Source organism: Puma concolor, chromosome B1, assembly GCF_028749965.1.
Source record: "Puma concolor isolate L17-30 chromosome B1, mPumCon1.1.hap2, whole genome shotgun sequence".
NCBI classification, from domain to species: Eukaryota; Metazoa; Chordata; class Mammalia; order Carnivora; family Felidae; genus Puma; species Puma concolor.
In genome coordinates this window covers 187,393,765-187,418,680 of record NC_141670.1, presented here as the reverse complement: position 1 = coordinate 187,418,680, position 24,916 = coordinate 187,393,765, and the positions used below count along the sequence as shown (strand labels likewise).

The following is a 24,916-nucleotide window of genomic DNA, read 5'->3' as shown; positions in this document are numbered from 1 at the left end:
CCCTAAGCATCCATTTAAAATGTTGCTGTGTATTTGCAGTCGTTGTTGGAGGCTCTCCGTGACATTGTTGAATAAAATAACATGCAAAACCAGAAAATGTCTCATTACGTCAAGTGACACCCAGATGTCCACGTGACTGTGTACATAGAGAAAGGTGTCGAAAACTTCACTGTCCCATGTCAGAATGTTCAAAGGGTTTGTTTCCGGTTCATGGGGTGTTCTGTATTCCTCTTTCTACCCTTCTGTATCTAGATTTTTTATAAGAGCAGGCTCTCGGGATGCAAATACCGTCTTTGTAAACGGAATGAACGAGCGAAGGAGTGAACGAGTGAACCAACGAACGAGGGAAAAAGCAAAATAGCATCAAAGCTCAAGCAAAGAGCTAACTGCTTGGGAGGGCCAAATGGCTTTTCATGGAAGCCCTGGTGAGCCCTCGCCCTCGGCCCTGGGAGGACTCTAGCTCCTGGGGGGTAGGCACCAGGGCCGGCAAATGGTAGGTGTGCAACTGTGTGGAGGCTGCCGTTCTATGTCCTTGGGTGGCACATCCTCACCCCAGAAAGCCTCACGGGTCTCCTCTCGTCTGACAACTGTTGGACCCCATGGCTTTCCCGGGCCTCTTCCACCAGGGAGGCTCGGAGAGGCTGAGACTCCGACAAGAGAACCCCATCCAGGCCTCATCGGGCTGGAGTCCGCCGGCTGGCCCCGGGTTGCTGTTTCTTATCTGCCGAGGCTCCGTTGAGCTGGCTGAGTGACAAGGCACAGCTGAGGCAGTTAAAGCTCCCCCAGCAACGCATATGCGGTCAGGATTATTCACAGCGGCTTCGGTCCCCTGCCCAAGACCCCTTTTCCCCAAAGAAACCCTTCCAAGCCCGACGCATGGCTAATAAACCCATACCCAAATTGATCTCCCAGCTGTTCTCCAGAGGAGCTGCCAGACCCCCTCGTCTGATCCAAGCTGTTTGGCCTTGCAATAAATCGGGGCGATTTTTCATCCGGGGCCTTTCACTGGTTTCAGAAATCGTTCTCATTCAACAAAGGCTGTGTGTGTGTGTGTGTGTGTGTGTGTGTGTGTGTGTTTTAAGATTTTATTTTTTAGCGCAGTTTTAGGTTTACAATAAAATTGGGAGGAAGGTGCAGAGATCTCCCATATATCCCCCTCCCCCTCCACATGCGTAGCCTCCCCACTTATCAACATCACTTATCAGAATGGTACATTTTTTTTTTTTTATTAAGGACAAACCTACAGTGACACATCATAATCACCCAGAGTCCACAGTTTACCTGAGGGTTCACTCCTGGTGTTGGATATTCAGTGGGTTTAGACAAATGTATAATGACATGTATCCATCATTATACTATCATATAGGATATCTTCACTGCCCTAAAAATCCTCTGTGCTCTGCCTGTTCATCCCTCCCCTCCACACCTCCACCCCTGGCAACTACTGATCTTTTTATTGTCTCCACAGTTTCAGCAAAGGCTTTTCAGTAAAGACAGTAACACATCTTGGCAACAACATGGGTTTGGAAAACTGGCTTTCTCCTATCACCACATATATTGGCCAAAAAGACGCCCCCCCCCCAATCTGCTAATATAGCTTGGTTCTTCCATGCCTGCATGATTTGTTCATGAGAAAGACAAGGGAACGGTGAATGCCCCCTTCTCACAGCTTCCTTTCATCAAATTGAGGCAGAACTTCAAACAACATGGCCCAGATGCAAGAGGGAGGCTGGATATTAAACACCACTGATGAACTCAGTACTAGGCAGTTGGGGAAACAGGAGAGGGGTGGTTCTTAAGAAGGAGGTGTCTGGAGGCCCATGAGGACAAGAGCTGCAGACCACAGTAAGGCCAGCAATGGCATAAGCCCCAGAACCAGTAGCCAGAGTGGTGGTGGTGACAGCGGTGGGAGAAGTAACAATTATCATGACAAATATTTGTGCAGGGCTTGGCCTTCCACAAAGCATGTGCCCATATATAGTCCCATTAGCTTTGGTTGCAAAGACAGATTTTCCCTTAGATGCATAGCACCCGATGACCATGCATGATTCATCCATCCATTCATTCATTCATTCACTCACTTATTGGAAAACACTTACCAAGCTCCTCCTTTTTCCCAGGCACTCTGCTAGGTAATTGCCAAATCCAGGGTATGCCACAGGAACAGAGCTGATATGATATTTGTATATAAAGAGAGAGTTTTAGGGGCGCCTGGGTGGCTCAGTCAGTTAAGCATCCAACTCTTCGTTTTGGCTTATGTCACGATCTCATGGTTTCGTGAGTTCAAGCCCCGTGTTGCTCTGCGCTAACAGTGTGGAGCCTGCTTGGGATTCTCTCTCTCTGTCCCCCCTCCTCAACTTATGCTGTCTCTGTGTCAAAACAAATGAACTTAAAAAAAAAATAAAGAGGGGCGCCTGGGTGGCTCAGTCGGTTAAGCGGCCGACTTCAGCTCAGGTCACGATCTTGCGGTCCGTGAGTTCGAGCCCCACGTTGGGCTCTGGGCTGATGGCTCAGAGCCTGGAGCCTGCTTCCGATTCTGTGTCTCCCTCTCTCTCTGCCCCTCCCCCGTTCATGCTCTGTCTCTCTCTGTCTCAAAAATAAATAAACGTTAATAAATAAATAAATAAATAAATAAATAAATAAATAAAGAGAGGGCTTTATTTTAAGGAATCTACTTACAATTACGGAGGCTGGCAAGTCCAAAATCTACAGGGTGGACTAGCAGGCTGGACACCTAGGAAGAGCTAATGTTGCCATTCAAGTCCAAAGACCATCTGCTGGAAGAACTCCCTCTTGCTCAGTGGAGGTGGGTCTTATTCTATTCAGGCCTTCAACTGATTGGATGAGGCTCACCCACTTTATGGAGGACAATCCACTTTACTCACTGTCACCTGATTTAAATGTTAATATCATCCGAAAACATCTCACAGAAGCATCCGAAATAACGTTTGACCAAATGTCTAGGCACCATGGCCCAACCAAGTTGACAAATAACATTATTATAGTAATGAAGGCACTAAGCTGAAAAACTCAGTCCTCAAGAAGATCATAGACTAATAGTAGAAGCAGTCGTATGTACTAGAATGGTAGCACAAGATAGGAAGTGATACATGCTATAAAAGAGGCACAGGTAATAGTGCCAGAAATCCAAACTTTGTTTGGCCATGGGTAGAAGGTAAAGGAGCAAGGGGTTCCCAGAAGGCTTTCCGGAGTAGGAGGATTTGAGCAGGCTCTTGAAGGATGGGTAGACTTTAGAAGCCTGCACGTAGAGGGAGGGATATGGCACTAGGTAGATGGAAGAGCATGAACAAAGAAAGAGATTCGAATCTGTTCACTGAGCAGCCAGGAATGGAATACAGGTGTGTAAAGAATTAACAAGCAATGTTGCAATCAACAGCAGACAAAGGCATTGAAAGCGTGCTTTCTTGTCCCTTTCCACCTTCCTGTTCCCTGTGGTCTGACTTCTTTCTTTGTTCAGTTATAGTTAACTACGAGTAAGGCAGGCTGCAGGAGGCAAGCAACCCCTGTGTTTGCCCCAGCGTCCACGGAATCGCACCCAGCACTCCACTCTGGGGGACACTCTTCCCCAGGCTCCGGCCCTGCTCTTCAGTTCACGCTCCGCCATTGGCTCTGCGACGGAACATCTGACCCAGTCCTGAACCAATCAGAGCCCCACACTCGCACTGCTAGAGTGATTGGTCAAGAATGGACACGTGACGGCACCGTGGCCAATTACGCGCTGCGAGCGGGTTTTCGCGCTTCCTCTCGCCCTGAATATGAGTGAGAGTATGAATGGGGAGTGAGCAGAGATGCTCCAGCGGAGGCTGAGCCTGAAGCCCACACGCTGCGGGGCAGAGCCGACAAGAGAGAGAAGATGCGTTCCTGTACCTCCAAACACAGCCCACAGAACACGGAGGAGGCTTCTGTGAGCTCGACATCCTTAAGCGTCTGGCAATGATTAAAAACCCTGATAGGGATGAGCAGCAACTGTTTATTGAACTCTTACTGTGAGTCAAACACTAACGTAGTCTGTCCTTGGGGCCTCCCAGCCTTGAAAGGTAGTTACTGTCATCCCCCATTTTATCGCCGAGAAACCAGTTGCAAGAACTTAAGGAACTTCCTCAAGGACCCCTATCAAAAGGTAGCAGGAAAATCAAGTTGCAAACCCGGGTCTCCCCAATGGTGAACCCCAAGCTCTCTCCACCTCAGTGGTTCAGAAACCCCTGGGAAGATTCTGAGAGAGTGGAGAAATGTGGGTCACTTGGTCTGGAGGGGTTGCCCGGGCACCCCTAAAGGGTAGCCACTGCACCAGATTGTGTGGGAGGCAGTTCCTATTGCTGGAAAGTCCTCCAAGCCACGTGCACAAAAGCGTGTGACCCCGACCCCGCAAACTCCCAGCAGCCCAGGGCAACCCTGACTTTGACGCCACACCGCCATTTGGATCACGCGATTCCAGTTCAGCCCTGATTGCGAGAACTGCCAAGTCTTCTAGAGGGTGCAAGGGAGGCGTGGGGGGGGGGGGGGGGTGGGCTAGGCCAAAACAGGAGACCCCCTCCTTCTCTTTTTAAATTTGGCCTGTCATTTTTAGAAAACAGGCTGCATAGTCCATGAAGTGAGGAAAAGCAGCTGCAGTGAGAAACTCAGGGACGTGGGCTCCTGGCTTGTCACAGCTATGATCCACGTTCTGTTCCACTCCACTTACAGGCACAAATGTCCCTGTGATATTCAGGGAACAGTGTGCACAGCTGGTCCCACCACAGCATACCACAGCCGGGGCCAGGAAAGAGGCTGTCTGAGGCAGGGCAGGAGCCTGACTCCAAGTCTGGGGGCCATTTGGATTTTTAATTGTTGGGCGGTGGGGATGGGAGTGGGGGGAGGGGCGATGAGGAGGGAGAGAGGTCGGGGTTGTTTGCTTGTTTTGGAGAGTTGGCCAAATGTAATCAGAACTTCTTTTCTGAACATTCTTCTTGCTTTAAAAAAAAGAAAAAAATGCCTGGACTGCAATTTTGGTTTTATGGCCTTTCCCATGAGATCAGCTTTTATTTCAAAAGTAAAACCCCAGCACAAAGGGTAAGGAAGCTTGCAAACCTTTTTGAGGATGGCTGTATAGCATGAGTTTTCATTAAAACGCTTCAGTAACTCCTATGTTACCAGGAGAAGGCCTTTTGCACTTACTCTAGAAACTCCAGGTTCCTTCCAATTTTCTGGTCCTGTGATTCTCTTGTGCCCAACACCGTGCCTGGCACATAGTTGGTATTCAGCAATTTTTTTTTTTTCCCAAAGAACAAGAGCAGAAGAGAATCCTTACTGACCAACTAGCTTTTTTCTTCAGTAGCAAGTTGCTGCAAGGATGTCAGTATTACATGAAACGTGAAATTATTGCCAAACTGAATTTTAATGAAACATTTCACCATGGGGGAAAACTTTAAGTAAAAAAACAAAACAAAACACAAAAGCAAAATTATCCTCCTTGTTGTTACTGTTTTAACATGATTCTATAAATAAATAAACAAACTTTAAAATAATGCTCAGAGGGGGGGAAAAAAGCCCCAGAATAATAGGAATAGTGTTGGAGAGCATGGTATCTATTTCTAAAATGCAATAGAGATATATTTGGGCCCAAGACTCAGCTCTTAAGACCTTTCTCTCACACTGGTCATTATTCAACATTCTTTGGCTACAACCAAAGATGAATCAATCTATCTGTGCTACATAGCCAGACCACATTTCTTCATCTTGTCCAAAAGGCTGTTGTTAGTGTCTCTGATAAAGATCTCACAAGATCAAGGTCTACCAAGTCTTCAGCATTTCCCAGACCCATATTAACCCCATCCCCAAAAGAGTTTAAAGGGGTTTGGCATGACTTGTTTGTAGTGAACCCATGAGAGTACCTAGTGATCACTTCTTTCTTCTAATCCAGGTATGTCCAAACTGTCGGATATTTTTATAAGGTATTATTATCACACAGTCTGGGGTTTCTACAATATATCCTTTTCTCCTTACAAAAAGAACTAGAAAAACCCTTTCCATCTCTGGCTCTCTCTCACGACTCTCCTCTTTTGATTCCTCATAGGACTCTGACAGCAGCTCTATGGCCACGTCCACAAGTTTTTCAATGTCCTGGAGTACAATTTAGCTGAGCCTTGGGAATGGCACTAAAGTGGCTCCATATGCTTTCACTATCTTCCTGCTCTTAAGAATCAGTTCGCTTATTCCCTGAACAATTGTTTAAAGGCAAGGCTCTCCAACGAAGCTAGAAGCAAACTAAGTGTGATCGTGGTCTGTTCTGGGCTTCCACACATGCTCACATTCTCTAGAATAACAGCTGCGTCTGCTAAAGAACCTACAACGTGTTGGACGTGATTCTTTCAAAAAACTCAGTGAAGAAGGTACAGCTATTAACCTTGTCATGCAGATGAGGAAACTGAAGCATAGAGAAGGTGAGTCATTTCTCCAAGGTCACACAGCACAATGGCAGAGCTGGTATTCAAACCCATGTCCTTATCCAGTATGCTATACTGACCTGTCCATTCTTTGCCACTTTTTCTGAACTCAGTTTTAAAAGCTCTTTATGATATGACAGGATTACGGGAGATGATTTTTCAATTTTCTGCTAAAATGTTTTTATCCGATTAGTAGTTTATAAAGCCTGTTTAGGTGACTCCAGTATCACTGATAGGTCCTGCCTTTATGGAAGCCTAGCGAATCAGGCTCCTTTCCTGCCTCCTGCTTCACTCCCCATCGGTCTTTTCAGGAGCCACAGGCCCCGTCTAAGATGGTGGCAGGAACAGAAATCACTTCTGTGGAAGCATCAGCCATAAGGAAAGACTTAATGTTGTGTGTTGAAATGTGTCCCTCTAAAATTCACATGTTGAAGTCCTAATCCCCAGGATGTCAGAAGCTGACTGACCTTATTTGGAACCAGGGTCATCGCAGAAGTAATTAGTTAAGATGAGGCCATATCCGATATGACTGGTGTGCTTATAAAAAGGAAATTTGGACACAGACACACGTAGGGAAAATGCCATGAGGAGGCATAAAGACAAAGACAGAGATCAGGATGATGTATCAGAAGCCAAGAAAGACCAAAGGTTGCCAGCAAACCACCAGAATCTGGGAGAGAGGCACGGAACAGATTCTCCCTCACAGCCTCCGAAGGTACCAACCGAGCTGACATCTTGATCTTGGACTTCCAGCTTCCAGAACTGTGAGACAATACATTTCCGTTGTTCAAGCCTACTTGGTGGCACTTTGTTACGGCAACCCTAACTGATACACTGAATGTGAAACAGTAAAGAGGGACGAAGGACATCCCAGTTAATGAAATCCTCTGACTCTCCACTTAGATGCCCCCGGTCTCAGGAAGCCTTCCCCAAGGCCCCAACAGTGGTCTACAAGAGAGGGGGGCTGGGGGCAGCTCCCTGGAAGAAGAGAAGGCCAGGGGAATGGTGTGGAGGTGGGGGTCACAAAAAGTAAGCCTAGGCCCTTAGTAAATAGCAACTATTCCTACCTTTGCTGTTCCATGAACCAGCCAGTGATATTCTTGGAGCCAGTAGCCCATAGTTGCCTAGGTGGTATGTGGGAGGTGGGGTGAGGGGGAGTGGAGGGCTTGGAAGATGTTTGGAGCAGGTCCCCAACTTCTCCTGCACTGGTTCCTACTCCCCAAACCTTAGGCAATTTTACAGCTTTGGGGACCCTCCAGGGACTCTCTTTAGAAGGCCATCCTGGGTGTGGGGCTAGTTCCTGTAAAAGTAGGTTGATCTCAAACTGCTTCTTCCAAGATGTCAGTGTTTGGAAGCAGTCGCTGATGCTCCCACCAGCTCATCTGTGAGTGGTCTTGCCTATCTGGGGGCAGTAGACCTCTACAGCCACTCTGCTGTGGACACCCCGTGAGCCTGGGCACATCGGCACAAGGCACAGCCCTTCAGCTCTTACCAAGTCTGCTTGTGCAATGGTTGGCAGCTCCCAGGTCCATCAGGGTCAGGGATGGGACCCAGCCAGCTCTGAACACTGGAATCGATGCCCAGGACAGCACAAAGGCCCCTTCTGCTTCCTATCCATGTTAGCTTAGGTCTGGAAAGACTGACTACCTATGGTCCCTATTGTCTGTACTGTGCTCTTTGCTCCTGGTGTCTCTCTGTGGAGCCTCCATGGTCCAAGCTGATTGCTTGAGTTCCAGCCATCACATCTGCATTCTGCGTGCTTCCCAGAGGCCCCCATTGTGACTGTTACTAAGTGCATGCCTTATTGATATGGGTGCCTCTTTAAAACATGTCCACAAATTCTCTGACCCTCCTACAGAGAAAGATGCAGGTGTATGTCCCCTCCCCCTGAATGTGGGCCAGCATTTGTGACTCACTTGTAACCAGTAAAATGCAATGGAAGAGAGACTGCTAACTGGAAATCAGAAAGGTCATGCAGATTCCACCTGGTACTTTCTGGCTGCTGGCTCTGGGCGGGTGAGGGTGGGGGTGGGGGTCATCCCTTAGGAAGTCTCAGGCCCCAGAGCCACCATGCTGAAAAGGCCATGCCCAAGGAGGGACAACACTGGTATTGAGACCACTGGATGGGAATCAGAGGGTCCAGTACCAGCCAAGTGGCAGTTCCGGAACAGCACTTTCTCCCTCTAGCCTGTGAGGGGACAGCAGGGCACACCGCTAGAGTGTGGACCCGAGAGACTGGGGGTCAGGATTCGCGTGCTGCTTCATCCACTCCCTGGCCGTGTGCCTTTCACAGACAACTTGATCTTTCTGTGCCTCTGTTTTCCCCATCTGTAAGATGGGGATAATAATCGTCCCTACTTCACAGAATTGACGTGAAAATTAAATTGGTTACTACCTGTGACAGACTGAGAACCTTGTCACGCTCAATATTGCCTTGTTCTCTTTACTTCATGGCAACGGTTATTCCCTGGCATTAGTGTGTTTCCTCATTTATAGCTCTTTCTCCACTCGGATGTGAGTACAGATCTCACTGCTGGGTCACCACCACCTGGAAGAATGTGTGACATATGGGGGGGACTAGTATCAGCTTAGAGCAGGTTTGGCTGTGTGTACCAAATGGATTCATGACAACAGTAGTTTTATTATTTTTAGAAATTTTTAATGTTTACTTATTTTTGAGAGAGAGAGAGAGAGAACAAAGAGTGGAGGGGCCGAGAGAGAGGGAGACACCGAATCCGAAGCAGGCTCCGGGCTCCGAGCTGTCAGCACAGAGCCCGACGTGGGGCTTCAGCTCACAAGCCAGATGATGACCTGAGCCAAAATAGGGCACTTAACGGACTGAGCCACCCAGGAGCCCCAGGACAATAGTAATTTTTAAAGGTAGCCTTTTAAGGAAACTTTCCAAAAGTCACATACAGTAACTCAGCCTACCTCTCATCAACCTGACCTTTCTACGTTTCTACACCTAACTCCAAAGCACGCTGGGAAATAGAATTCATTGGAAGGGTGCCATTACTCCCGGTTAGAGTTGGGGTTCTAGGGGAGAGGTGGAAATACTGAAAAGAAGCTAGCGGTCTCTAGCCAGTGCTCAGTAAATCTTAGTTTGACAGATAGATAAATGGTGTAGTCCTTTCCAAGGGGATTGCCCTGGGGAATCCCATGGAACTGAAGGCCAGTTGACCTGTAATTTGCATACACCAGGCTATGACTGCTGTCTGAGTCAGAGTCAGAAGGTAGGAGGCAGGCTCAGGAGAGAGGAATGCTCAAGGCAGAAGCAGTCACTCTTTGCTCTGTAGCATACCCGCTCCTTCCCATAATTAAGGTCCCCAAGTCACGGCCAGAGCAAGCCCTGGGCACAGAAGAGGCGACTGACCAACAATGAGGCTGTCGGATGGAGTGGGCACGGCCGAGAGCTGACCTCCTTCACTTGCACTTCACCCCAGGACCTCATCTGCTTGGTTCCCGAGGGTTCTATGCAAAGTGTCACCTTACTCATGGTCAGTGGGAGCGTCAGGGGTCACCTGGGCAGGCGCGGACCTTCCGGCTGACAAAGGGGAACTTCAGGGTATCCTGGGTCCTGAGAGCCCTGCTCTCACCTCTGGAGCCACCCCCTTCCTACCTCCAGAGTGTAGAATCATCTGAGGTGGGTCTCTAGAGGATCCCAGAAACATGTGCCAAGCCACAAGCATCTGCTTCTGAAAGGGGAGAGCAGGGAGCCAGATTTGGGCAAATCTAGGCCAGCCACCCACATGCTGAGCAGACAGACTCAGGACTTTTTCCTGGATTCAGCTCTTCAGCAGCTTTCTGTGCTCCCAGGCGTCTTCTTCTGGCCTCCATCCCAGTCTTCCCTGGTGATGCCAGAGGCCCGTAGACCATGACTCCTGGCCTGGGTCTGAATTCTTGGGGTGATAGGATTGGAACGCTCTTTCCAAAGTTCATACCCTCTTAGTCCTCAGGAATTAGAGGAGCATATTTGGCTGATAGACAATTACCCCCCTCCCCCCACCACCAACACCAACACTCAGGTCAGGTTCAGAACCTGAGCTTGGAGGTGGGCGCCGATGAGGTACATAACGGGGAGTTCATCGGCTCTGGAAGAGTGCTGACCCCATGCACAGCCCCAGGGTATGCACTTGACAAGCGTTATCCCCAATCCTATGGGGTAGAGCCTATTGTTATTACCCCCATTTTAGAGATAAGGACACTAAGGCCAGGAAACACAAATTCCTTATCCTGATTTCGGGTCAGGAGACCTAACATGCAGCCTGTGCTTGTTTAGCTTGGGCCTTTCTTATCACCGATGAGATGATTTTTAAGAGCGTATCTTTGGTTTTAAAAAAAAAAAAAAAAGGATTTCTGCCCTGTGGGCATGTCTGGATTTCTCTTCAATGCACAATTTTTCATTAGCGCCAGGTGCGGAAAAGGCTGGGGTTGTTTGAAAGAGACACGTATATTTTGGGAGGACAAACCATTCCCGACGTAGCATCGGGTCGTGGCACCTCGCATGTACCGAGGGCAAACTTACGACACACATTATGCTGAGTGCTTCACAGCCGTTACGTTTCACCCTCCAGTTCCTGCAGGGAGAAATCATCACCTTTTCCATCTTGTAGTTGAGGACACTGAGGCTTATCTGGATCATCGGCCCCACTTAATAAACGGCAGGACCAGCTCTAAACGTGAATCGCACACCATGGCCCAGAGCAAAACCCAACCAGCCTCCTTATTTTTGTACAGCTCACGAGCTAAGAATAGGTTTTACACTTTTAAATGACTGGGGGAGAAAAAAATCAAAAGAAGGCGAATATTTCACAACTCATGAAAATTATCTGAAATTCAAATTTCAGTGTCCATAAATAAAGTGTTACTGGAACGCAGCCATGCCCATCATTTACATATTGTCTGTGGCTGCTTTCGAGTAATTGCGGCAGAGGCCGTATGGCCTGCAAAGCCTAAAATATTTACTACCCGGTTCTTGACAAGAAAAGTTTGCCTGTCCCTGTTCTAAAGCAGGATCCTGTTTGAAACCCTTGTTCCAAAGTTTCCACGAAACCTCCGAAGGCCTGAGTCACAGCCCGAGCGCTAGGGTTTCTAAAGCCCTACCCCTCGGAGTGAGGCCAGACAAGACATCTAAGTCATCAAACGCCTCTTGGGTTTCACCGCAGAATAAGGATCATCACCACACCCTGCCTGGCTCCGAAGGCTGTCAGTGGATGAAAACATGATAATGTATATGAAAGCATTTTGTAATCTGGAAAGCACTCTATAGAAATGGGAGGGATTACTGCATTATTTGGTTCAGGAAAAGGAGGTTGGTATGAGGGAACGAAGCCAGTGAGTGCAGAGGAAGGGGGTGGAGGGGAATTCTACTTTGCTTTGGCATGATTCATTAATAAAACAGACCAAACCTGCTAGAAATGGCCTTTGGCATAAGCCCTAGCCCCCTGGCTCATGTGGTGGTTTCTTTGGCCTTGCACAGTGGAATCCACCCTCAAGCATTCATATTTGAGGCCAGTGCCTCGGCCCTGAAACGGCTTGGGCTGCCGCAGGGGGTGGGGGTGGGGGGCTTCCAGGTCCGCCCTTCTTCCCAAGGAGTGCGCTTCCTCCTCAGCGGCTCTTAAGGTGCTAGGAAGACACCCTTGCCCCCAAACATGCCCTGCTCTTCTGTTTTCTTGTTTGCAAAATTGCAAGAACTTCACTTCTATCTTTATTCCAAAGTTGTTAAAACAAGTATTTCTAGAATAGGCTACCCTTCAACCCTATCGGTTATGTCCATAGTGTTTAGCAAGTTAGTTGATCATTTGTTCAACAAATATTTACCAAGGTCCTCCCATGTGCGGAGCAAAAGGAGGAAAATTCGGGAAGTAGATCAATGCTTCCCCCAGAAAGGAGGCAATCCGAGGTTCCAGGCAGGGGAGGCGAGGAGGGCGAAATCGAATCTGGTGCCATCACCACTGTGCTGAATCGACCCCATTTTTCAAGGTGTCTAGGAAAATGAAAGGTGGAGAAGAAAGGGCAGCAGGATTCTCAGGAGGTATGGTTAGGTTCGAAAAGTTTTGTAATATAGGCATGAGGCCAGGTCTTGAGTCCGAAGGGATAGTTGGATCTGCCGCCTGGTAACTCCGGCGGGGTGGGGGTGGGATCCGCGGCTGCAGTGAGCCCCCTCCCACTAACAGAAAACCTGCTGTCCTGTTGGCTCTGAGCACGAAAGCCAGGCTGGAACCCAACGGCAGCCCTGCTCTCCTATGCCCCCCGCCTGGATCCCCCTGCTGGCACGGTGCACGCCTGACACTCAGCCGATCTTTTAAAAGTGAGAGACAAACAAAACTGTGTGCGGAATTGGATGTTTATTTCCACCATCTGCGTGGCAATACAAGTTCAAGTTATAATGGCATCCGCTCTCCACCAGTATTAGGGAACCATTTAAACATCCACAGCCATTTACTGATTATAAACACACACTGAAAAAAAGGCGGCAAGTGGCATGTGGCCCCACACCTGCTGCCTTTGTGTGCGTCAGTCAATTTCATGCCTAGGAAGCGCTGGGCTCCGTGGGGATGGCGATAGAAGCAGCTTGGTTGGTTGTGAGTTTTTCTTTTTTTCCTTTTTTTCCCGAGGAACAGCATACACCAAGTTATAAACCAACCCCAAATACTCTTATTGCAGATAGATAGGAATCAATGCGACAGAGACAGTGATCATAAATGCAAACCAAAAATGCTGTATTTCCTAATGTCAAAAGGTCCATTTGCTTCCAATTAGTAGATTAAAACTAAAGAATATTTTTTTTTTACTGGCCTTCCAGAAAAGTTACAGGGGTCACTGTGCAAAAGGCTCCTCTCTCTCGGCCATCAAAACCTCCCACAATCACCCCGGAAAATTGAGTCACCAGGCAATGGCAAGTAGGTCATAAATTGGACATGGGAACAGCAGGTGTGGGAAATTGAAGGAACAGAGAGAACTTGATGCATTTTACAGGCAAGAGAAAATTTACCCCAAAGCTGTGAAAATGGTCTCTGGATCAACTTTTTATCTTGCAAAGGGCTTCTTCACCTCCTTCAGATCTGCCCCTGCCCTGTCATGGGTCCACTGGAGGCTTCAGACTCAGTTCTGACCTTAATTAGCTGTGTGACTTTGGGTCCTCATTCTCAGAACCTGTTTTCTTACTGGGGAAAGCTGAAGGGGGTTGGGGTGGTGGTGTTCCATTAGGCCAGGGCGTTCCTGAACCTTTGGATCACCCATTTCCCCCTTAACTTCTCCAAGAGAGGTTTTGGCTTTGTTTGGCTTTGCTTGGTTTTGTTTTGACTGCTTGTTTGTTTGTTTTGCCCCCTGACAGCTTTCTTAGTGCAAGTACTTCCTGCATTTATGGTGTAAAGGACCCATCTATTGCCTTCACCAAATTTTTTTGGAGCGGGGAGTGCAGAATAGCTCTCTCAGCTTTTTATCTGGTCAAAAACTCCAAATACTTCCTAAGAGTTCCTTCGTCTTTCTGATGTGATCCAGGAGACACATCAGGCTGACTCCTGTCACAGGAGGATCACACTGACTGCTCTGATCAGCCCCAGGGGGCCCTCTCTGCCTCCCTTTCCCTCTGAACACTGGCTTTGAGATGGCAATCTAGTTTCCATTGCTCATTAAGCCTGGCTGACTGGAACCAACATAATGGCTCGATGAGCCTTCGATACATTCATTTAGAATAAGGGTTCCCTCTCTATAGCTAGAACAATTACCCCCACTGCCTTGTAGGCCTAATGCACTTTGGGGTTCTAATTCACAGCGTTATATGAAGGAAGTGGGCATTGAGTACACGAGTTCGGAATGAAGTCCATTTCTTAGGTCAACCAGCAGGTAAAATTGTGACTTCTCCAGTGTCCTGGGACATCTGTAGGATCCCATGCAGAGCACGAATATCCTCCACGAATCCAGTATCATTAGTCGGTGGAAAAGTTGTTAGAAAAACACCACTTCACATGTTTTGACTCTCCTCTCTCTGTGCTGGTCACATTTTCACTGTTCCTTGTGTTACTTCTCACCTTTTCCCCATTTCCACTAAAATCTACCCCTAGGAAATCTTATTTGGATCCTGACTCAACTGTAAAAAAAGAAAAAAAAAAAAAGGTAATTAGAAAAATGGACACTGACAGTGTATTTGATATCAAGGTATTCATATTAATTTTTTAAAAGTGTGATAATGGTATTGTGAGTTAAAAAAAAATGAGTCCTTTACTTTAGAGAAACATATTGAAATGAGCTATCTGTGAAACGATGCCTGAGATTTAGTTTAGAATAGGGTGGTGTAGGGGACACAAACTGCACTTGAGTTTGTAAGTGTCGAAGTGCATGATGGATACGAGGCTTCATTACACGGCTCTCTCTGCTTTTGTATACGCTTGGAATTTTCTATAATAAAAAGTGTTTTTGTTTTTTGTTTTAAATAACCCACTCCTAGGGAAATGTGATAAACTCATCTACACTAAGATGTCACTAGCTGATAAGTATAAATATAGTTATCTGATTTCTCGGTGTATCTGCATTTTACCAGGAGGAAATAGACTTATGGCAGAGCAATGAATCCAACAGTGGCAAGTCAGGAAGGGTCAGAGAACAGAGGGGAGGCAGCTGGGCCATGAGGAGAAAGGCCGCTTGAACCAAGAACTCTGAATACGGTTCCAGTCTCTGTGTTCTTTTTTTCATCTGACCTAATAGGATTTAATAAAGATCAGGCTGATGAACACGGCTGCATATTATTATTATTATTATTATTTTTAAACGTTTATTTATTTTTGGGACAGAGAGAGACAGAGCATGAACGGGGGAGGGGCAGAGAGAGAGGGAGACACAGAATCGGAAACAGGCTCCAGGCTCTGAGCCATCAGCCCAGAGCCTGACGCGGGGCTCGAACTCACGGACCGCGAGATCGTGACCTGGCTGAAGTCGGACGCTTAACCGACTGCGTCACCCAGGCGCCCCACGGCTGCATATTAAAAAGATTCTTTCTGGTGTTACCTTACTGCAGATACCGCCCAGTTCTTGCTAACCGCCATGTGAAAATAGCGACTATCTGAGCCCTTGCCATATATCAGACTCTCTGCTAGGTACTTCACACACGTGATTAAGAGGATCTTTATTAACCCTTTTAGATATTGTTGCCCCTATTTTACAGATGAGTCAAAAGTGGCTTGTGCAAGGCCCCTCAGCCCAGGTGAGGTCTGCATCTTAATGACTCCACGGTCCCTTTGCGCCTTGAACAAAAACTCTTCCTGGAGGTTGGTCATTGGATGACTTCCTTCTCTCACAGAGTATGGACCACTTCTCAAAGTTGAGCTAAATTATTAAGCCTTGCCGCATACTCAAAAACATTAATTAGTATTTTAAACTATGAAACAGCTAACAAATGATGCCACGTTAAAATAAGAATCTGTGATGGCCAACACGCGAAAGATCAATTAAACTAATGAGGAATCATACCGTGGATTGGTATTACTTAAACGGGTAGTAAGCGGGTGCCCTCGGGGTTTGGCCTGTTTAGAGCAAGGGACAAGAGGGGTGGGTGATGAAGCCGACTGGAATGGTGGGCAGGGGAGTATAGCCCACCCTGTAGGCCACAGGTGTCTGAGATCGGAGTCTCTGGGAAGCACGGGCTGAGACAAGCACCTACCTTTCGTACTTAAGAGTACAGAAGGTTTATGGGAAGTAATAATGCCTGTCGGAGACAAGGGGGAGAAGGAGGCGGGAGCCGGGGGAGCCATCAGGCTGCGATGCAGGCCCCATGAAGTCCAGCCAGCCCTGTGGGAGACGCTGAAGCAAAGACAGCCCCTTAGAGGAATCCTACGTTAGACAAAGTCCGGGCCCTTGTACCACTGCCTTGCTCAGAATTTGCCCAAAGGGTGTGACTTTGGCTCCACAACTGAGCTTTGAGCTAAACCTTGAAGGAGCTCACAGCAGGGAGGCTCAGCACACTTCCTGGCAAGCTGGGTAGGAAGTCTTTTCTTGAAGGAGGTCTGAGCAGCAGTACCTTGGTGTCGAGCCCCGTCCTGATAGTGGAAAACCACAGAATAGTTCCAATCAGACATGATGAGACTGCACATATGGTTATGTAAATATTCACCAGTGTCTATTGAATCGTTCCTACGACAAATATTTGAGTGTCTGTCACGTTCCAGGTACTTTTTAGATGCTTGGGATACATGAGTGGGCAAAACAAAGATCGTGCTCTGGTGGAGCTGATGTTCTAACCAGAGGGAGAGAGACAAACAATAGGGCACAATAAATACCTCAACTACTTAGCGTGCTGGACTCTTGCTCATGTGTGGTCCATGTGCCAACAGTATCACCTAGGAATTTGCTAGAAATGCTGGCCTTACTCCAGACCTACTCATTTCAAATCTGCATTTTAACGAGAACCCCAGGAGATGCTCATAAGCACAGCACAGTTGAGGCTTCACTCTCAATTTTAAGACAATCTTGAGACACTGTTAGATAACGCGGGGGAGAGAACTATAGTGTTAAAAAGGATAGTCTGAGTAGACATCACTGGAAAGGAAAATTTTGATTAAAAAAAATGAAGGAGGTGAGGCCTTTAGCCGGGCATCTGGGCTGCGGGGTTCCCAGGCAGGGGGAATAGAGGGAGCCAAGGCCCTAAGGCAGAGGGTGCCTGCGGTGCTTGAGGAAGAGCAAGATGGCCAGTTCGGCTGGAGCGGAGGAGGCCAAGGTGAAGAACAGGACGAAACGAGTCAGATAAAGGAGGGAGGGTAGGATGGCCACATGCCGTTGAACCTTTGGGGACAGCAGGGACTTTGGCTTGTACTCGGTCACATGGGATCGGAGTCTGAGCAGATAGCTGATAGGATACAGGCCTTAAAAGGATCACCTTGGATGTGGTATTCACAACGGACTGCAAAGGGGCATGGAGAGAAAGCGGGGAGGCTTTTGAGGAGGGCGGGGAGCAGGGGGAAATACTGCGAGAATCCCGACAAGAAACGCTGATGGTTCAGATGCGGCTAGTAGCGGGGGAGGAGGTGAGCAGGGGGTTCGATTGTGGATAACTTTAGAAGGTAGATCCAAAATGATTTCTTGAGGGATGAGATGTAGGATGTGAGGAAGAGGTTTTTTGGCCTGAGTAATTCAAAGAACAGAAGTGTATTCAACTGAGGAGGAGAAGGCTGTGAGTGGAACAGGGTTTGGGGGGAAAAGATCAAGGGAATCACCTTGGCATGAGGAAGACGAATGTCTAACAGATATCCAAGAGATGATTAGGCAGTTTCATAGGAGTGTGGAGCTGAGGAAAGAGGTCTACTAAAGATGTAAATTTGGGAGCCTTCGTCAGTCATTCTACTGAATGTGCAGTCATCTAAGAATAGGGCTAAATATAATGAGCTGCTGGCTATTCCAAACACTTTAGTCAGATAATGCAACTGATGTGGAAGTCCCTGTGGCATGAACTGTTACTCTTAACATCTCTCCTGAGCTGTGATCTGAGTTCAGGTGCATAAAATAGTACAAGCATCTTAAATATGGTTCTTAAAAATAATTCCTAAGTGTAAATGCAAAACAAAAGGAAATTCCTAAAAACCAAAATAGAAACACTCTGAAGAAAAAAAAAAAAAAAAAGAGATGGTCAGGGGCGCCTGGGTGGCTCAGTCAGTTAAGCACCTGACTTCGACTCAGGTCATGATCTCACGGTTTATGGGTTTGAGTCCTGCGTGCTGGGTCAGGCCTGGGTCAGCCCTGTACTGACAGCTCAGAGCCTGGAGCCTGCTTTGGATCCTGTGTCTCATTCTCTCTCTGTCTCTCAAAAATAAATAAATGTAAAAAAAAAATTTTTTTTTAAAAGAAGATCATGTAAAAATCAACTACATACTTTTTAATTTCCACTGGAGAATGGGCAAAATTCATTGATGACTCCCCCTCAAAAAAAGTCTAATACATTCACTAGAAAATGAATATAATTTAAATCTAGTACAAACTAATTTTATGCTGAGCATCATAGCAGTTATTAACAGAAAGTGCTATTTCAGATTATTAAATCTTTACATATATTACCATCTTACTTAACCCTCAATCCTGTAAGATTGTACCCATTTCACATATGACAGGACTGATATTCAGAAGTTAAATGTGAGCTCACATGGCTAATCAGTACCCGTGCAGAGATCCAGCTCCAAATCAAATTAGAAGTACCTGCAGAATTCAAACATCACAATTTAAAAATGAAATCTGAAGAAGGAAGTAATACTGTTTTATTTCTTTTCAAATAAAAGTGCTTCGTTTAGAAAAGATTCTGTACTTGTATGCATCCAGCTTTCTATGGGCAATAAATCCTCTGCAAAAGGTTGGAATGTCATCGCCTTCCTCTTTTAAAAAAAAACCAAAAACCTAGCCCCCACCCCCATGACTCATGATTCTCATTGTAAGCATGACATTTCTTGCTGATTGATACTGATGACTGAATCAAAAAAACGAGCCAGTAATTTGGTATCAGTTATCTGCACTTGCAGATTGTATCTATAGCAATGATTAGGGAAAATAATGCACTGTCAATGACTTATTAAAAATTTATTTCATGTAATAAATTATAGAATTCATTTTTATTTTTAAACAGTCTACACCAAAAATATTTTTTGAAACATCTTTTTCTTTTGGTAAAATGTACAGGGTAGCAGGCTGACATCACTTCACTTCTAGTAGGTAAAATCCCCTTGCAATTATACAGTCAAACATAGCTTTTCCTCACATGTCTCTAAAAGTTCAAGTTGACACCACTTGATAAAAAGAAGACAGCATAACATAAACATTTCCGGATTTTTGCCTAAGGCCTTAGATCGAACTGAATATTAGGTGGAATATTACAAAGATATAGTCGGCAGCCTTGAACTCATCATCTTACGTGTATACACACACCATATGGCTACAAGGAGCAGGAAAACAAGAAAGGCACAAAAGGACACAGTGGGGAAGTCTCAGACCTGTACATCAAGAATGGCCATAAGAGACATATAATCAACACAATGTGACAGACAAGGAAGTTATTTACAGGAATTTTTTAACTGCTAACAGCATATTCATGGTTTTTATCAAATTATTCAGAGGGTATCAAACTTCTGCAATGACCAAACTTCTGTGTACACACATTGGATTAATTTTTAGTTGCAAAATGAAGTCGGCCTCACGAATGCAAAAACGTAACAAAACCATTGAAGGGCTTGGGAGAAATTAGTAAATGGGAAGAGAAAACTCAAGGGTAATCTGAACGATACTCATCAGAGTTTGCTGTTGTTATTGTCAAATGTTGGCTATTTTCCTCTATGAAAGAACACAAGAATTTGATTCTCGTGACGAGCTAATTCAAGAATAAAGCAATATCACTGGTTAAAAAAAATTGCCTTTATTTAATTTAAATTTTACACCTATCATAGGTATATAGTCTAGAAATAAAAACACATCCAAGAGCTTAGGCCTCAATGACAGTGTTTTGGGGTGCTGGGGAGAAGTACCAGAAAAAACTTAATTTATATTTAAATTTACCATTGTGTATATCAAGTGCCTACTGGCTGAACAGAACTGTAGTCAATAATTCACACTCTATAACTTCATTCAACTAATACAAAAAGCTAAATAGAAAGATTTATAGTTGAACACCGAGTTCCTAAGGATGGTATCACATATCATTCCCTGATAGAGCAAGAATTCATCAACAGAGGACATAGGAGCCAAATTGAGAGCTGGATTTTAAAATACCTTTCCCTGCTGTGCGTACAAGTAACACATTGTGTAGTGACCTAAAGAATATTCTGTGTTACTCAATTTTCTTTTCTGGGAAGACTACCACAGTCCAGTGACTTTAAGAACCAAACTCCAAAAACTCTACCTGAGAGCCTTAATAAGGGCAGCTGGGTCATGATTGGAAAATCTATCAGCCGATGCCCCTCTGCCACAGTTCAAGGGTAACTAGGCCAATTATGAGGCTTACCCAATGGTACCAATAATTTAAAATAAATAATTGTACGTGTATACTTTTTTACACTTACACGTGAAAATGGGCAAGAGTGAGTGAAAATGATGCTCGGCTGGGAGCAAAGGAAACCTACGACACCCCTTCAAAAACTCTCGTGAATTCCAGGACCTCAAGGTCAGATTTAAACCAGCAGGAATAGGGCTGTTATTCCAAAACCTCTGAAAAGAAAGAACTAATAATAAAAACTGCAGCTGATTTTATGCACCAGGAATGAAATGTTACAACACATCTATCATTCACATGTGGGTTCATGTAATTTATCTTCAATTAGAATTATTATCTATTCAGCAGCTGAAGCCCAAGAAGTGCTGATACACTGCAGATGAGAAAACATTTGCTGGTCTCTCGGCTCTGGCCTTCTCCAGCTAAATGATGAGCACACAATACAGATCACTCGTTCTATAAAACAACCTTGGCTCACGCGTCCAGTTAAGCCGTGCCGCCAGCACGTACATTTGCAACATCTCTTCATCCCCTCTCGTGGACCCCAGAGGGTCCGCTGGGGCTCTTCAGCTTTATTGGTTCTACAACTCGGTCCCAAATTCACATAAAAAAAAGCCTCACACAACCTTTTAATCCAGGATTTACTCCTCTGAAATGTATTATTGGAGCTATAGCTAAAATATTTGAACCCCAAGGATACAATAATTTAAAAGTAACCTTTACAATATTTATAATTGAGTACTTTATCTCCACAGCCTTGACTTCCAAGGTTGTCAAGCTAGTGTCAAAGTACTTTAACTTCCACGTTGATGGGAGTGGCATCCCTCTGAGCTCGTGTTTACCACAGTTTACACTCTACCAAATCAACAGGGAAAAAGACAACCCGGAAACAAAGGCAGCATTCTCGACTGCAGTGTTCTCAAAAGCATGTTCAGTGGGATGTCAGTAGGCGTCTAACTGAAAATAGGGGTTTCATCTTCGGATAAGGACACACTCAAGCTGGTTTCCAACCAGTTCTTAGAGCCTTTCATGTGCCGATAGGCAGGTTTGCAAGGGCCCTAGATTATCTGCCTCTGAACATTTATCCCCGTGAGCACCTCCTAGGAACACGGCTCCACAGGGCAGGTCTTGAGAAACATGGCTTCGGCATTTTGGTGTTCGGAGACTTCACTAATCCCTCGGGCTTTGAGACCATAGTCTAGTTCTTAAAAATAAACAACACAAATAACTGTGATAGCCGGCAAGTCTGGAATAGCAGACTCAGAAATTGAGCGTGTGGGCAGGGAGGGGAGAACACACCTGTTTATCCTACAACATTTTCATCTCCCCAGCAAAAATACGTCCCCAGATTCCCAGGTTAACCACTCCTGATAATGGCTGTGCACAACACCTGAACGAAATAAACAACATACAAAGGCCGCTTAAAGCAAAAACAGTGGAATAAAGTTTCACTTGCCCAAATGGGGAAATGAACAAGTGCCATATAATCTCATGTTTACAACCGGTAACCCTGGTTATTGCTTACGAGTCTGACACTGTACAGGTGCCTGGGTGGCTCAGTCAGCTAAGCATCTGGCTCTTGACCTCAGCTCAGGTCACGATCTCACAGTTTGTGGCTTCAAGCCCCTGTTGGGCTTTGCACTGACAGCTTGGAGCCTACTTGGGATTCTCTCTCTCTGCCTCTCTCTCTCTGCCCGTCCTACACTCATGCTTTCTCTCTCTCTCTCAAAATAAATAAATACGCTTTAAAAAAAGAGTCTAACACTGTATAATTTGATAACATTTATAGAGCTTTCTTCTTTGAAGCACTACTGAATAATTAAAGTTGCTATGGCAAACTTCTTTACTTGAGGAGTTCGTTTACTTTAGAGTAGGATTTCTAGACCTCAGTACCACTGAGATTCGGGGCTGGATAATTCTCTGTCTGGAGACGCTGTCTTGTCCATTGTATGGTGTTGATGGTACACCCCTGGCCTGAACCCCTGGATGTCGACGGCACTCCACAAGTTGTGACAACCAAAAATGTCCCCAGATGTTGCTTAGATATAAGCAAATCATCCCCAGTGGAGAGACATTGCTACCGAGTGCAAACTAAAGCTTGACTCTGCTTCCCTGGGCAATGTCCATTTTGCAGGCATACTGTGACTTAGACACATCAACGTCTTGTAAATAGTAGCATCACATCTTTCTACCTTCTCTGTGACCAGAAACATAAGTAATCTGTGTGTGAATGGTAGAGAATGGTTAGAAGGAAGTAGTCTACACATTTCGAAAGCAATCAAGAAGTAATTTTACTGTCCTGTAAGAATCATCGGAATCATAATACGTAACTGACAAATAGGATAACAATTAGGAAAATGTTAATTGTGTATTATCTGTTAAGGATCATAATGACTGAGGCGGTCTAAGAGTAAAAAACCTAACAGTCATCAGCGACTAGCTCCGATCACATTCTAGTTCTCCACCAAACATTCTCCACGAAATTCTCAATTCAAAAACCTAAGGTCTTGTCTTTAAACCGCTTATTTGTACTGCAGCCTCGTCACTTCTTTCAAATTATCAAAGAGAAACCTTTCACATGTCATGAAGAATTCTGGTATGTGTCAAGAAGCACATTATCTAGTTTTAAAGCCATTTCTTCAATATCCACATTTTCAGTTCTGTCATAATTGTCAACTCCAGACACATGACTCTCTTTATTTTGTTCTTTCCTTACTGCCTTTAAACACTTGTCAAGTCTCTTTATGAACAAGTCCACATCCTGCGTCTTCATTCCAATGGCTGCGGCAGCATTTAGGTAAGCACAAGGGTAATTATTTGTATGTGACATAAAGCCTTGGAAAGTGTAGCCACTCACGGTTTGCACAGACCCAAGAGGCACAACCCTGAAAGAGAAAAGATTTAGCAATTTAATGTCTGGTGATGCTAACAGAATATCACTCATAAACAAAAGATATCTGTGTTACTAAGCCTTGTATCTACTTATTGAGAAGTTTAAAAACAGTCATAAATCATGACCTGATTTATAAATCATGAAAATACACTGCGGCAGCCTTAAAATAAAATTATGCAATACGTTGCTATTTTACATAGAAAAGTACTGCCTGGAGAGTACTGCTCACTTATCTTCTATTAAAGAGCCATAACCTCTAGGAATTGCAAATACCTTTGTACCTTCTTCAAAGAGAAAAAAGAAAATGATTTCTGTTTTGGTACCAACTATGGAATCTGACTTCACATATACCTACCTTAATGAAATACTGAAATTTGTAAGTCAAACCACTTTGGTTAATTGTGTATTGCCTCAAAAAATCAACAAACTAAAATCACACCCATCTGATCTGTGCTGTGCAATGGAGAGCTGTAAAGCAAAGATCCAGAAAAAACTATGCACCTGCTCACAGTGGATGGTGGTCAGCAATCAGTATATTCCGCAATGGCATGTGCATTTCTTAAGCTAGATTTCATTAGCAAACTTGATATAAGCAGATTTCTACCAGTATTTCTTTCAAAAAAATAAGTCAATTAAGGTCAATCTAAACAAAAAGACAAATACTGGCGACACTAAAAGCAAGGCTAAGAAAACCACTTTAGAAGTGTCAAAACTATGCTGTGTATAGACAGAGTTCATCAAGGTAAAAGCTGAATTAATCTAAGATTTTTTTCTTTTAAAAAGTTGTCCTTTGATGTGAAATCTCTAATCTCTGGTAGTCAAGAGAGAAATGCTTTCATAGAAGCATGTAAAGAAGAGTACTTAGGGCAAGATATTTCTTTTCAAGTCATTTTTCTCTGACCTCATCAAATATAAAATGAAAAATGAAATTCATTTTTAAGCCGTGTATCTATAAGAGAAAAAAGTACACTTTTCAAAGGTAGCACTTAGACAAGAATTGCATAACCTTTTTAGTTCAGGAAATGGGCTTCTCCTTAAAAATGTTTTCATCTAAATTTAGTAATGAAGATGACTTATTTCTAATACCCTGACGTGACACCACTGAAGATTATCTAACAAAGGAAAATAAAGATAAAAATGTATAGAGACAGGCGATGTAACTTTGTTTCTGTAGCTCTACGAAACAGACAAGATCCCGATCTCCCTGAGGCTGTTTCCGGCGTGGGCCTTCCACAGGCGAGCTTTCATAGCACCACACGTTTTCCATCTCTTCATTCTTTCACTCATGACGAATCCTCAGATGCAGCTCAGCATATACATGGGGGACTATTGTTAAGGAAAGGTACTTTATTACAGGGAGCTTGGAAAAGCCAAATAAATCCAGGCCTCTTTCAGACACACTCACCTGGCTCCAGACACCTGTCTGGTAAACAGCATTGAGCCAAGCTGAGTGACAGCTTTGTCTTCGTCTTCACCTAGTGTCTTAAGTGTCATGGCTGAAAGAGGATAAAGGATCCCAATGTACTTTGGTTCACCAGCACAAAATCACTCAGAAAAAAAGTACTTAATGAGGGAGACCTGACTTAGGTGTGTGTGCGTGTGTGTGTTAAAGGACACATAACA

The 24,916-nt window shown here is 45.0% G+C and overlaps 1 protein-coding gene across 3 annotated transcripts in view; it reads right to left on the bottom strand.

Moving 5' to 3' along the window:
• Window positions 1-18,983: 18,983 nt before the first annotated feature.
• SEPSECS (Sep (O-phosphoserine) tRNA:Sec (selenocysteine) tRNA synthase) overlaps window positions 18,984-24,916 on the bottom strand; it is a 36,739-nt gene continuing 30,806 nt past the window's right edge. For 2 of the 3 annotated variants that reach the window (XM_025922027.2, XM_086705310.1), the window contains exons 10-11: window positions 24,699-24,789; window positions 18,984-23,285 (exon numbers count right to left, since the gene is read on the bottom strand). In XM_025922027.2, the coding sequence (XP_025777812.1) occupies window positions 22,982-23,285; window positions 24,699-24,789 (395 nt within the window). In that variant the 3' untranslated portion in view covers window positions 18,984-22,981. The other variant, XM_086705311.1, reaches the window with a different exon arrangement.